This window comes from Hemitrygon akajei, chromosome 3 (genome assembly GCF_048418815.1).
Source record: "Hemitrygon akajei chromosome 3, sHemAka1.3, whole genome shotgun sequence".
Taxonomy (NCBI): Eukaryota; Metazoa; Chordata; class Chondrichthyes; order Myliobatiformes; family Dasyatidae; genus Hemitrygon; species Hemitrygon akajei.
In genome coordinates this window covers 105,217,716-105,232,041 of record NC_133126.1, presented here as the reverse complement: position 1 = coordinate 105,232,041, position 14,326 = coordinate 105,217,716, and the positions used below count along the sequence as shown (strand labels likewise).

The following is a 14,326-nucleotide window of genomic DNA, read 5'->3' as shown; positions in this document are numbered from 1 at the left end:
ATAATAGCAGGACCCCCAGCACCGATCCTGTGAGTTACGAAGATTCAGTCAGAGAAACAACCCTTTATTATCCCCTTTTAACAAGTCAGTTTTGCATCCAGTTTGCCAACTAGCCTCCCTTCGCCTTAACATTCATGGTTCATACCCTACCCTTATGGACTTTCAAGGGCCTTACTAAAGTTCCCATAAACCACATCAGCTGTACTATCCTCAATATATTTAGTTGATTCTTCAAAAGATTCAATAGAACTGTTCAGCCAGGTTCTCTCACCAACAAATCCAAGTCGTCAAGAAAGCTTCATGATCATTGTTACAGCATTTGTAGCTGGCAGCTCATGAGCCACTGATAATTGAAACTGTACCTGACAGATGATCATAGTAGGTTGTTTGAGACTGCTATTTTTGTCAGTGCAGCTCTGTTCAACAAGTATTGAATATATGCAGAGGAGGATGAGCAAAAAAAAAACAGCATAGTTGGGGGATAGTTCTCTGAATTTGATTTTCATGGATGTATCATTATTATAAATCAGAATTAATTGGTGAATAATACATATCAATATGCCAAAATGTTTTGGTGAACATTCGTGTGATAAGTTGAATCCTGATATTTATTCTGTAAATTTTGATTAATTATTATATTAAATTTTGTAATGACACAAGAATTTTTCTTCACCCACAATCTTGTCCAGTAAGTGGCACATTAATTTCTACTCACGTGCTCAGCACAGCGCTTCTATATTCATTTTGTTACCAGTTTAACTTGAACCTGCAAGGTATGAAGATTTTAGTGATCTGTAAAGAATAGAAATGTTTGCAATGAATTTATGAAATCAGGACTGTTTCAAAAGTCGTAGTTCATAATTTGTTCTATTACAGTTCATTTTGGAATAGCAACAACATCATATTTTAATCATCAGTTCATTATCCGGTTTCCTTTTGTGAACAATGCTCAAGACCTTTTCACCAAACACAATTTGTGGATTGAGCTGTGTGGTTATTGTTGGCACACACTTCATTACTAAATAGATAAGAGTTGTTTTAGGAGTAAATTTGTTGCCCGCTGCACTTTCTGTTTATTGACTCATTCGTGCAACATAAGGATGGGAAAGGAAATGAGAATGAGATGTTATCAAAATAAAGGATGCTGCGAATGTGAAATACAAACAGTGCTGGAAATACTAATAAGGTAAAGGAACATGTAGTACAATTAAAAAGGAGACTTTTGAAATATGCTTGCACAGATAAGAGCTAAATTGGTTAGTTCCAGGCAAGTTAGGCATAAGGGATCAGCTGCAACCTGTGACTTGAAGATTTATGATATATTTATTGATATATAAGATATGTCAATGTTGTAAATATAATCCTGAGTCCTGAAGCCTCTGACCCTCAGCTTGTTTTTCCTGGGAGTGAGGTTGCCCTTATTAAAATACAGGTTGAAACCCACTAGTTCAGCATTCAGTTACTACATATCTGTACTAATGAACTAATTCTAACAAAGATGTAAAATTAGCTACAATCTATTCTAATCTGTCACTAATTAATCAGCACAACTTTAGCAGTCTGTGCCGTTGATGTTTCCAACTTATGTATACTTTGAATTACAGATAGTTCTCGTAATCCTCCAGCATTCATTTCCCACAACCGTCCCACCATAGTTATAAAGAACAATTCTCCTAGACAGAGAATCGTGTACGTGGTCTGGATTTTTTGTAGTCTGGCACTAGTTGGGTCCCAAAGGCGCTAGTCTAGGGAGTTTCAAACTGAATATAAAATTATGAGATGCATAAATAAGTAGATAGTCAGCATCTTTATCCTACTTTGGGGGTACCTATAACTAGAGATCATTGGTTTATTCGAGGAGGATTAGCAAGGAACAGAAGTGAAAAATTGTTACATAATAGTTGATGTCTGCAACATCCTTCCAGAAGAGACGGATAAAATTGCAAAATTTAAGAAGCATCTACATTGGCGCTTGAATAGCCAAGAAATAAAAGTATAGAGACCTAATGTGAGCAAATGGGGTTAGCGTAGGTAACTGCACAAGGAAGCTTGGACGTAATGGCCCCACACTTTGTTGTAGCACCTATGACTAAATTGAAGAGGCTTACAGGTCCAGTGTAGGTGAGGCATCCAAAGAAATTGATATCTTGAAGAGAATTGATGATGTCTTTGTGAGAATAGATACACAGCTTGTCAATTCCGAAAATTCCATTGATTCTAGAATGTTTCTCATTTAATACCAGCAGCAGGGTAAGGTCTGGCATTTTTTTATTAAAGCAATGATTATAGTGCTCAAGACTTTTATATTTTTGAGATATTTATGGAGCAGAATACACTCAGGTCCTGCTCAGCACTGAGGATGCATTCCACGGAGGTGGACCACTATGTAAATCAGTGCTATGCGGGGTCATTATAACATTACATAAATGGGCATGTGTGCCTGATATTTTAAAAAAATCAAACCTGAGATATATGATACATTATTTTATCTATACACAGTAATTCGTGGAGGAACAAACACAGAAGTAGGCCTAACCTGTTCATCAGTGGAGCAGCAACACATCGCAGCAGCAGCGGTGGTGGTTACATCTTAGAGGAGGGACCAGGTTGTGGGTCCTCCTGTAACTTTGGTTTCTTCTTCAAGTAGGCGTTGAGATTTTGACTGCCTTTTCTTAAGTTTCCTCTCATGAAGCGGTTCTTGGTAGCAGGAAATCATGTTGAGAACACTCCTCTTTGCCTTATTGCTCGCTCCCAGTCAGGGTCATTATCGATGATTCTGGCCCATGATGTGTGTGATTGTGGTGATGCTAGTGCTGAGAAACTTTGTGGTGAGGCTTCTTGCTGGTGTTTTCTCTTCTCCATCCGTGTCCTCAGATTCACCCAGTATGCGTCGTTCTGCCAATTCTCGAAGCTCTTTGTTATTAAGGCTCTCACCATGAGAATGCAGTAACTCTTCAACATTGGCATCATTAACATCCTCTAATCCCGCTTCACTGGACAGTTCAATAATGTTTTAGATGACTGGTTCCACCTGAAATCCTAGGATGTCATTGCATGCTTCTGGCCAAGGCTTCTTCCACACTCCGTTCATGCAGTTTGAAGTTACTTCATCCCAAGCTGCTCTGATTGTCTACAGGTTTAATGACTTTGTAATTTTTCCAAAATTGCCTGATGGATTGTTTGTCTTGACTTTTTGTTTCCTCTACAAATTGCCAGTGTATTTTCTTAATTAAAATTGAAGATGCTTCTTGCCTTTTCCATTATTATCAGCTGGCTTAGTGGCATGTTTCATTGTGTTTTGTTATCCACCCATATATTTAGTATAGTTTTCATTTTTTTTCAAGCAAATGGTTGCTTGAATAAGTCATCTTCATTGATGATAACATTAAGATCATTATTGCAGAAGCTTTTACCTTGTCTGCATTTTTTTATAATTGTTCCGATCATCAATGTAGCCAATTTTAAAGAGGCACCAATTTCATCTTGATGCTCACCAGCTTCCAAATGATGTATCACTTGCAGTTTCACATCCAATCTAATGCTTTTCCTGGCATCTTAGATGTACTCCCCTCACTGGAAGTTGCAGACAGTTTTCCAGACATTATGGGTGAAAAAATGGAATAAACTGTCAAGAGAGCAAGAATGTTTACACACATGGGGGAGGCAGAGAGTGAACTAATACATTTTTGGCTGTGAGTGGCTGAGAGCATATGTAAAGCACTCTCATTGGCTGATTAAATGTTTACTGTAATGGTGACTGCTCTTTAGAAGTTTTCAGTGTTGTTTAGAATGAATTTTTTGTCATTTTTAAAAATTTCATTAAAGAATTGAAGAACTGTGTTGTAACAAATCAGCACTATTCAGGGTAGCATCGTGCAGGGTCTGAGTGTAGTGGTAGCCAACTATTTAATGTGATTTATTTGAAATTTTACAAAGCCTTTCTTATAGTGCCACACAGAATTAGAGGGTCTGATACTGGGAGTTAATATGCTGCTGTAGATGAATAGTTTACAAAGGGTTATAACTACCGTAGATTCCGGACTACAGAGCGCACCTGATTAAAAGCCGCTGGCTCTAATTTTAGAAATAAAATCAATTTTTTACTTGTAAAGGCCGCACCGGATTTTCGGCCGCAGGTGTCCCACGTTGTAATATGAGATATTTACACAGAAAGATATTACACGTGAGGATTTTTTAACTTTTAATTAAATCCATATGGTAACAAAAACAAATACATATTGCAAATGCTTTTTTTCGAACCGTGCCTGTAACGCGGCTACTTTTAAATATACGTTGCGTATACTTCTTTACTGAACAACATTCCAATATCTCCTAACGACTGGTAAAAAATATATATACTGCAGCCTACCAGGAAAAGTTATTGATCGCCTTTAACTTAAAAGCAGCGTTTTCGCTCCGCCGCTCCCCCCCGCCGTCCCGTTTATCGCAAACCGGTATCCCACAAGACGCGGCGAAACCGGGTGTGATGTCATAGCATCCCGCGATGTAGTACAGAAAACAAATATAGTTAAAACTCTTCTAACTTTAACTAGAAATTACTAACAAATGAATTACTAAGCGAAAATATTATAAACTAAATATATATACTGCAGCCTACCAGGAAAAGTTATTGATCGCCTTTAACTTAAAAGCAGCGTTTTGGCTCCGCCGCTCGCGTAATGTGCTCCCCCCCGCCGTCCCGTTTATCGCAAACTGGTATCCCACAAGACGCGGCGAAACCGGGTGTGACGTCATAGCATCCCGCGATGTAGTACAGAAAACAAATATAGTTAAAACTCTTCTAACTTTAACTAGAAAATGAATTACTAAGCGAAAATATTATAAACTAAATAACTGCCATAAAGGCAGCACAATGCTTTTCTTCGAGTGTTTTCCATGTTGATGAGGGTGAGTACAAATGACTGATTTACAATAATTTAATTATGAAAGTGCGCTTGATTTATCGTACAGTTTCATTGGACCTCTGTGAACTACTCATCAATTTTATTGGTCTACTGTTACGAGGCAAAATGTTTTTGGCGGCATGAAAAAAAACCATGTATTAGCCGCTCTGTATTAAAGGCCGCAGAGTTCAAAGCTGTTCAAAATGTGGGAAAAAAGTAGCAGCTTAAAATCCGGAATCTACGGTAATAAGATGCCACTGGGTTCAATTCTAGGACTGACTGCATTTGTGCCACTTTAGTCACACCACATGAACCACTCCCATTATTCTGTACAGACTTGTCTTTCTCTGCAATTTAAAACATGCTGGGCTGTGTTTTTCACTTTTCCATCTCTGGTGGAAGGTCTTTGACCTGAAAACTAGCTCTTGTTCCCTCTGCTAACTGACGTGCTATATTTTTCAGGGCTCAGTAAGTTAGATGAAGGGATGCTGTTTCCCCTTGATAAGACTCCCCATGGTTGGCTAATTTAGAAAGATATGGGAAACTTGGCTGTGTGGATACAGAATTGGCTTGCTCATAGAAGGCAGAGAGTGGTTATGGATACAGCGTTTCTGCTTGGAGTGCAGAGTGGTGTTCTTCAGGGATCTTTTCTGGTACTCCTGTTCTTTGTGAGTTTCTTAAATGAGGATGAGGAAATGGAATGGTGGGATAATAAGTTTTGCAGATGACACGAAGGTTGGTGGAGTTGTGGATAGTGGGCGTGGTTGTCATGGGTTACAACAGGAGGATATGAAGTGACATACGGAGTTCAACTCAGAAAAGTGTGAAGTGATTTACTTTGGAAGGTTGAATTTGAAGGCTGAATACGGGATTAATGGCAGTGTGGAGGAACAGGGGGATCGTGGGGTTGTCTATAGATCCCTCAAAGTTGCCACACATTTGTTGAGGCTGTTAAGAAGTCAGGACTTTGTGATATGGTGCAACTCAAACTACCTGCGTCTCAATATCACCAAGACCAAGGAGATGGTGGTGGACTTTAGGAGATCTAGGCCTCATATGGAGCCAGTGATCATTAATGGAGAATGTGTGGAGCAGGTTAAGACCTACAAGTATCTGGGAGTACAGTTAGACGAGAAGCTAGACTGGACTGCCAACACAGATGCCTTGTGCAGGAAGGCACAGAGTCGACTACTTCCTTAGAAGGTTGGCGTCATTCAATGTCTGTAGTGAGATGCTGAAGATGTTCTATAGGTCAGTTGTGGAGAGCGCCCTCTTCTTTGTGGTGGCGTGTTGGGGAGGAAGCATTAAGAAGAGGGACGCCTCACGTCTTAATAAGCTGGTAAGGAAGGCGGGCTCTGTCGTGGGCAAAGTACTGGAGAGTTTAACATCGGTAGCTGAGCGAAGGGCGCTGAGTAGGCTACGGTCAATTATGGAAAACTCTGAACATCCTCTACATAGCACCATCCAGAGACAGAGAAGCAGTTTCAGCGACAGGTTACTATCGATGCAATGCTCCTCAGACAGGATGAAGAGGTCAATACTCCCCAATGCCATTAGGCTTTACAATTCAACCGCCAGGACTTAAGAACTTTTTAAAAGCTATTATTAATGCTTTTTGAGATAGTGATTTAGATGCATATCATATTTTTTACTGAGTTAAGTATTGTATGTAATTAGTTTTGCTACAACAAGTGTATGGGACATTGGAAAAAAGTTGAATTTCCCCATGGGGATGAATAAAGTATCTATCTATCTATCTATCTATCTATCTATCTATTTGGCCTTCATTAGTTAGGAATTGAGTTCAAGGTAATATTGGAGGTTCATAAAAGCCTAGTTTGACCACCCTTGGAATATTGTGTTATGTTGTAGTCACCTCTGGCACATCAAGCGATAGTTCTAAAATTTGATGATTTCACTTTGTTCATTAGTAACAGTTTTATGGCCAATAAGAAGATTTATGCAAATGTGATCATTTATTTTTTCTTTTCATAGACCATGCTTCAGAAGTTCAAATAACTATGATGTTGACAGAGAGCTGCAAACTGCGAGGACTTCATCACAGGTAAGCGAAACAACTGTCATCTTTAGAACATAGAACAGTACAGCACAGTACAAGTTTTTCAGGATGTTGTGCCAACCCTTTGACCTGCTCCAAGATCAACCTAATCATTCCCTCCTGCAGTCTTCCATTTTGCATCATCACATCCTGTCTAAGAGTCTCTTAACTGGCACCAATGTATCAGCTTCTGCCATCACTCCTGGCAGCTTGTTCCATGCATCTATCACTCTCTGTATTAAGAAACACTACCTCTTAAATCCCTCCTATTCTACCCTCCAAACACCTCCAATGCACACAAGAATCCCACAAGAAGAATCCCAAGTCCCTTTGCACCTCTGACTTCTGAATTTGCTCCTGTTCAAAAAATAATCTATGCCTTTATTCTTTCTATCAAAATGCATGGCCATACAGTTCCCTCCACTGTATTCCACCTGCCACTTCTTTGCGCATTCTCCTGTTTCTAAGTCCTTTTGCAGATTCACTGCCTCTTGACCTATCTCTGTATCTATACATAAACTTTGCTACAAACCTACCAATTCCATTATCCAAATCATTGATATATAATGCGAGAAGAAGCAGTCCCAACACCAACCCCTGCAGAACAACACTAATCACTGGCAGCCAACCAGAAAAAGCCCTCTTTATTCCCACTCTTTGCCTCCTGCCAGTCAATCAATCTTTTATCCATGCTAGTATCTTTCTTGTAATACAATGGGCTGTTATCTTGTTTAGCAGCCTTATGTGCAGCACCTTGTCAAAGGCTTTCTAAAAATCCAATTAAACAACATCCACTAATTCTCCTTTGTCCATCCTCAAAAAATTCTGATAGGTTTGTTAGGCAAGATTTTCCTTGAAGGAAACTATGCTGACTTGGGCCTATTTTTTCATGTGTCTCCAAGTACAGAGAAACGTCATCCTTAATAATGTTTTCCTGCATCTTTCCTTCCACTGAAGTCAGATTAACTGGCCTATAGAACATTACAGCACAGAAACAAGCCTTTTGGCCCTTCTTGGCTGTGCCAAACCATATTTCTGCCTAGTCCCACTGACCTGCACCTGGGCCATATCCCTCCAAACCCCTCTCATCCATATACCTGTCCAGGTTTTTCTTAAATGTCAAAAGTTGAGCCCACATTCACCACTTCATCTGGCAGCTCATTCCACACTCCCACCACTCTCTGTGTGAAGAAGCCCCCCCTTCCTAATGTTCCCTTTAAACTTTTCTCCCTTCACCCTTAACCCATGACCTCTGGTTTTTTTCTCCTCTGGCCTCAGTGGAAAAAGCCTTGCATTGCATTCACTTTATCTATACCCATCATAATTTTATACACCTCTATCAAATCACCCCTCATTCTCCTACGCCCCAGGGAATAAAGTCCTAACCCATTCAACCTTTCTCTGTAACTCAGTTTCTCAAGTCCCGGCAACATCCTTGTAAACCACCTCTGCACTCTTTCAACCTTATTAATATCCTTCCTGTAATTAGGTGACCAAAACTGCACACAATAATCTCTTGTCTTTTTCCACCCACCCTTCTGAAAGAGCAGAGTGTCATTTGTAATTTTCCAGTCATTTATTTCTCTCCCCTTACAAACTTACCAGCATCATTTTCCAGCAGTCTTACATCTACTGTCACCCGTCTTTTATTATATATATAAGAAACATTTGTTATCCTCTTTAATATTATTGGCTAGCTTGCCCTCATATTTTATCCTTCCTATTCTTATGCTCTTTTAGTTGCCTTCTGTAGGTTTTTAAAATTTTCCTTATCCTCTAGCTTCCCACCAGTGTTTACTATATAGTACACCCTCTCGATTCCTTTAATGCTATCTTTTACTTCCCTTGCCAGCCACTTTTGCCTCATCCTGCCTTTAGAATACCATAAGGCCGTAAGACATTGGAGTAGAATTAGGCCATTTGCCCCATCAAGTCCTCTGCCGTTTCATTATGCCTGATATTTTTCTCTCTCAACATCATTTTCCTGTCTTCTCTCCATAACCTTTCACACCTTGACTAATCAAGAACCTATGTACTTTTGTCTTAAACGCATACAATAACTTGGCCTCCACAGCTGCCTTTGGCAAAGAATTCCACCGATTCACCACTTTTTAGCTGAAGAAGTTCCTCTTCATCCTGAATTTAGAGTTTCCCTCTCAAACTGTAGGGCAAATTCTGTCATATGATGATCACTGACTGCTAAAGGTTCCTTTACCTTAAGCTCCCTAATCAAATCTCATTCATTATTGGGGAGCATGCCTTATGAGAATAGGTTGAGTGAACTCGGCCTTTTCTCCTTGGAGCGAAGGAGGATGAGAGGTGATGTGATGGATAGGCGTATAAGATGATGAGAGGCATTGATCGTGTGGATAGTCAGAGGCTATTTCCCAGGGTTGAAATGGTTGCCACAAGAGCACACAGGTTTAAGGTGCTGGAGAGTAGGTACAGAGGAGATGTCAGGGATAAGTTTTTTACTCAGAGAGTGGTGAGTGCGTGGAATGGGTTGCCGGCAATGGTGGTGGAGGCGGATACGATAGTGTCTTTTAAGAGACTTTCAGTTAGGTACGTGGAGCTTAGAAAAATAGAGGGCTATAGGTAAGCCTAGTAATTTCTAAGGTAGTGACATGTTCGGCACAACTTTGTGGGCCGAAGGGCCTGTATTGTGCTGTAGGTTTTCTACATTTCTATTAAACAACGCCTATTCCAGAATTGCCTTTTGCCTAGTGGGCTCAACTCGAAGCTGCTCTAAAAAACCATATCTTTGGCATTCTAAAAATTCTTTCTTGGGATGCAGAGAGACATACTTTATTGATCCCGAGGGAAATTGGGTTTCGTTACAGTCGCACCAACCAAGAATAGTGTAGAAATATAGCAATATAAAACCATAAATAATTAAATAATAATAGGTAAATTATGCCATGTGGAAATAAGTCCAGGACCAGCCTATTGGCTCAGGGTGTCGGACTCTCCGAGAGAGGAATTGTAAAGTTTGATGGCCACAGGCAGGAATGACTTCCTATGAACACATCAGGGTCATGATATACTGCCGCCCACTCGCTGTTTTAGGTAAGGGTCCCACAAAATCCACAATGATTCGGGAGAAAGGCTCCTCGCATGTGGGGATGGGTCGGAGGGGTGCCTTAGGGATAACTTGGTTCGGCTTACCCACCACTTGGCATGTATGACACCTTTTACAATACTCAGTAATATCTTTTCTCAGATTTGGCCAATAGAACTCTCTCTGAACCCGATTCACTGTCTTCGTTATTCCCAAATGCCCACCTAAAGGTCCCTTATGGGCTAAGTTCAAAATTTCGTCCCGATATACTTTCGGAACTACTATCTGATGTACCACTGCCCAGTCCTCATCGATCGGTACCGCGGGGGGCCTCCATTTCCTCATCAACACCCCCTCCTTCAGGTAGTAACCCTCGGGTTCTGTCTCAATCTCGGTCTCAGAAAGAACCGACTCCCTCAAGGCTGTCAGCTCCTCGTCATCTCCCTGTTCCCGTACAAACTCTCTTCTCCCTAAGGGCAGGTCTACCTCCCCCCTTTTCTCTCTCCTCCCTCCCTACTCTCTGGTTTACCTTCCTCTGACCCTCGCTGGTACAGAGTCGGTAGAAACGTCTCGGCCAAATCAAAACTGGCTAAATTTAAACTGTTCTCATTCTCAGCTGCGAGTGACCGCGCATGCGGGATAGACCTTAGGATCTGAGGGAGTGGCCTCGACCCTCGCAGGCTGGGTTGTCAGCTTCACGGCTGCACCCATCTTCCCACCCGCTAGGTCGTTACCCAGAAGGACGTCCACGCCTTCCCCCGGCAACTCCGGCAGGACCCCCAATTTCACTGGTCCCGACACCAACTCGCAATCTAGAAGGACCCTATGCAAAGGCACCACTTCGGTCCGTTTTCCTATGCCTCTCAGGGCTACCTCTCCCGTCTGAGGCCCGAATTTCAACACGTTACCGCTAATTAATGATAGCTCCGCCCCCGTGTCTCTCTAAATCCTTACGGGAATTGGTGGGTCCCCCTCCCTCAAAGACACGGTTCCTTCGGAACTAAACGTCTCCCGCCCCTCCTGTATTCCATCTACCTGGGGCCCTCTCGTCGATTTTCTGATCGACGCAATACAGCCTATAGGGATAGCTGCTTTCCCTTTTTCTGGCTCCTTCCTCGGAGCGGGGCATTTTGATGCAGTATGTCCCACCTTCCCACAATTAAAACAGGTCAAACCAGGAAATCTCCAGGTTTCCGGCCTGCTATCCTCACTTTTCCTGCTAGCTCCCGGCGGAGTTTCTCCCTTAGCCGGTGGGCTTTCCCTACCGTTCCTACAGTCTCTCGGGTAACCTTTTGGCGAGGAAAACTTTATCCTGTGGGTTAGGGCATATTCATCTGCGAACCTAGCAATTTCTGAGATGGACTTATTCGCCTTCTCATTCAAATACATCCGGATCTCCTCCGGAACACACCCTTTTAATTCCTCAATCAGAAATAACTCCCTGATACGCCCATTATCCCCGTCCACCTGTTCCGCAGTGCACCAATGGTCCAAGAGCACACTCTTTTCATAGGCTAGCTCGGTATACGTTTGATTCCACCCTTTCCGTAAATTTCTGAACCTTTGTCTATAAGCTTCAGGTACTAGCTTGTAACTCCGGAGAATGGCCTCCTTTACTTTGGCATAATTCTCCACTTCCCCTCCCTCGACGGCCAATGCCGCATATGCTCATTGTGCCTTCCCTTTTAACACACTTTGTAACAACGCCACCCACTGCTCTTTGGGCCACTTTTGATTTACTGCCACCTTTTCAAAAAGCAAGAAATAACTATCAACATCCGACTCTTCGAATGGAGGTACTACCCTCAACTCCCGACTAACATTAAACCTCTTGTCTCGATCTAACCCTAGATCTCTTCGCTCTTTCTTTAACTTCTCCATCTCCAAGTCATGTTCCCTCTGTTCTCGTTTCTCCTCATACTCTCTTTGCTTTTCAGCTCGTTCCCTCTCATTCTCGGTTCGTTCTAGCTCTTTTAGCTGAATTTCATGCTGTCTTTGCTTTTCAGCTTGGTCCTGCTCTTTTTTCACCTCTAACCCCTTTAGTTGGAGCTCCTGGTCCCGTTCTCTCTCTCTCTCAGCCACTTCCAGCTGCTTTATTTTAAATTCATGTTCCAACCTTAATTTCTCCAACTCTAGCTGATCCATCCCACTAGCTGGTACTTTTTCAGGGATATTTTCCAATACCTCAGCTTCAAACACCTCCTTCCCAATGTAATACTGAGTTATGGCGCCTCACACCTCCCGCTTTTTCATGGACGACCTCACTTCTGTGAGGTCCAATCCCTTCGCCAAATTTAACAAGTCTGATTTGGTGGCCGCCTCTGGCGCCTCCACAGTCGGGTTTTTCATAAATTCATCCACGTCCATCTTTGCTGGTTTCCCGTCTGGCTACCCGCGTACCAGATCCAAATTTTTTGACTTACAAACCCAATTCACTGCCCTCCCAATTTGGTTTCAAATCTCGAGACGAGGCCCCACGTTGTTACGTATCCCGTAACTGGATCACTTACCAGCAAAGATAGAGAGGTCCGCTGAAGTCTGATTGTACCATTTTTAAACGTTTTTATTTATAAAGGGGCACAAAAGTAAGGTTAATACAAACATTCAGATAACATACATCGTCAATACTCAATCTAAAGCGCAGGGATAAGAAATAAGCTCTATCGTTGTCTAGGGGTTAAACGATTGTCCGATGGAAATATAAAAGTCTCACCAGTTCATGGAGGCTTTTTGCCGTTTGTTGGGTGTTCACGGGTTGGAGAGAGAAAATAAACTTGCCAGCCTTCTGGACTCAAAGCGTGAGATCGAGAACGGGAGTTCCTCGTTGTCAGTCCGAAATCCTTTTCGGGGTTATTAGCCACTCGATTCCCTAGCTAGGGGATCCACATCACACGTGGCTCCCGAGCAGCTTCCCGTTCTTACGGGAACGATGAGCGATGGTCTCCGTCTGGTGCGTCGCTGGAGTACCGCCTCCAGCAGTCTCCTTTTTATCATGGCTGGCAGATTTGTAAATGTCAATCAAGGTAGGGTGATACCATCCCCACACCACATTGCCCGAGGATGTCCATGTCCCTGATAGCTGGCACGTACTATAGAGTTGCAATTCACACAGGTGCCTCTAAGAACAATGGTCAAATCCGTTGCATTGTCTCTCATTTCCTGGGTCCAAGACCCGAATTAATAGCGATCTTGCGATTCTCCGGAAGGAGGGGGCTGGTCCCACACCCTTCGGCCCCTCAGAGCTGTGGTACATTCATAACAGTATCTTAATTCTGCCTTCCATTTCCGCCCCTCATCAGCTGAGAGAATCATCCAGCAGAGACTGAATAAATCTTGCGAGGTCTCATTATACATTTGTATAGTACTGCGGACATAGTGAGCAAACTGTGCTGGTTTTTCTTTTCTATCTGGGGCCTGATTCATGATCATTATCATTTCTTGAGGCTTCCAGGGTGCATACACAGGAATTACTGAGGGCTGTCCCTCCTCTGCTGCTCATGGATTGGGAAGCATTCAGGTGGGCAGTTGTCTTTGTGGAGCCATTAACACTGGGGTTTTATTGGAATCTTCCCTGTCTGTCTCAAAATAATCCTTTGTATTCCCTTTCTGGATCTCCGGGTATAGGGACCTCCCCTTCCCTACCGCCACTGTTTTATCCGAACGGCCACCGTATCTAAATACTGGGAGGATTGGGGTTTGGGAGCACTGGGTGCACTTAGTCCCTGGTAAGGTGCCCACTTCTCATCACGGTCACTGTCCTCAAACAGGGTCGGTATGCCAGACATGGGTTTGGGATCCCTTGATTCCCTATTAGTTCGAACTTTAGACTGACGTTCCTGCCCTCTCCTATCTAGGTCAGCCTTGGTTTGCTTACGTTGTTTTTCCTGCTCTGGTTTTCAGTGCCCATCCACCCATTCACGCTCCGCCTTTAGCATCTCCCAACCTTTTGGCGTTCCTTCTGCAGTACATACCTCTATCCCTTTGTCACATGCATTATTCCTCCAGCTTGCTAATAATTTACTGTAACACTTTACATCTGCCTTTTCCTTCCATTCCCTTTTCAACAATTTCCACTTCTTTCCATGGTTCTTTTTCCATATTAAATTTACTGCTTGTTCTCATGAGGTAATATTGCAGGTTCCTCCCCCCCCCCCCCCCCCCCCCCGGTGGCCACATTTTGTTCCCCAATTTCTTATTCAGTGCTGCACTCAACATTCGCAAATCTTTCTCCTTGTCTGGAAAACTCTCACGCATATTGTGTAGGGCTGCTCCTGGCCCACTCATAATCAATCGACTGCAGTTGAC

General features: G+C 42.5%; 1 protein-coding gene across 4 annotated transcripts in view; it reads left to right on the top strand.

Annotated features, from left to right (window-relative positions):
- The window catches only part of ryk (receptor like tyrosine kinase), a 334,382-nt gene that overhangs the window by 251,557 nt on the left and 68,499 nt on the right, over positions 1–14,326 (top strand). For all 4 annotated transcript variants that reach the window (XM_073040549.1, XM_073040548.1, XM_073040551.1 and 1 more), the window contains one exon: positions 6,900–6,969. In XM_073040549.1, coding sequence (XP_072896650.1) covers positions 6,900–6,969 — 70 coding nt within the window. The remainder of the gene's footprint in view (positions 1–6,899; positions 6,970–14,326) is intronic.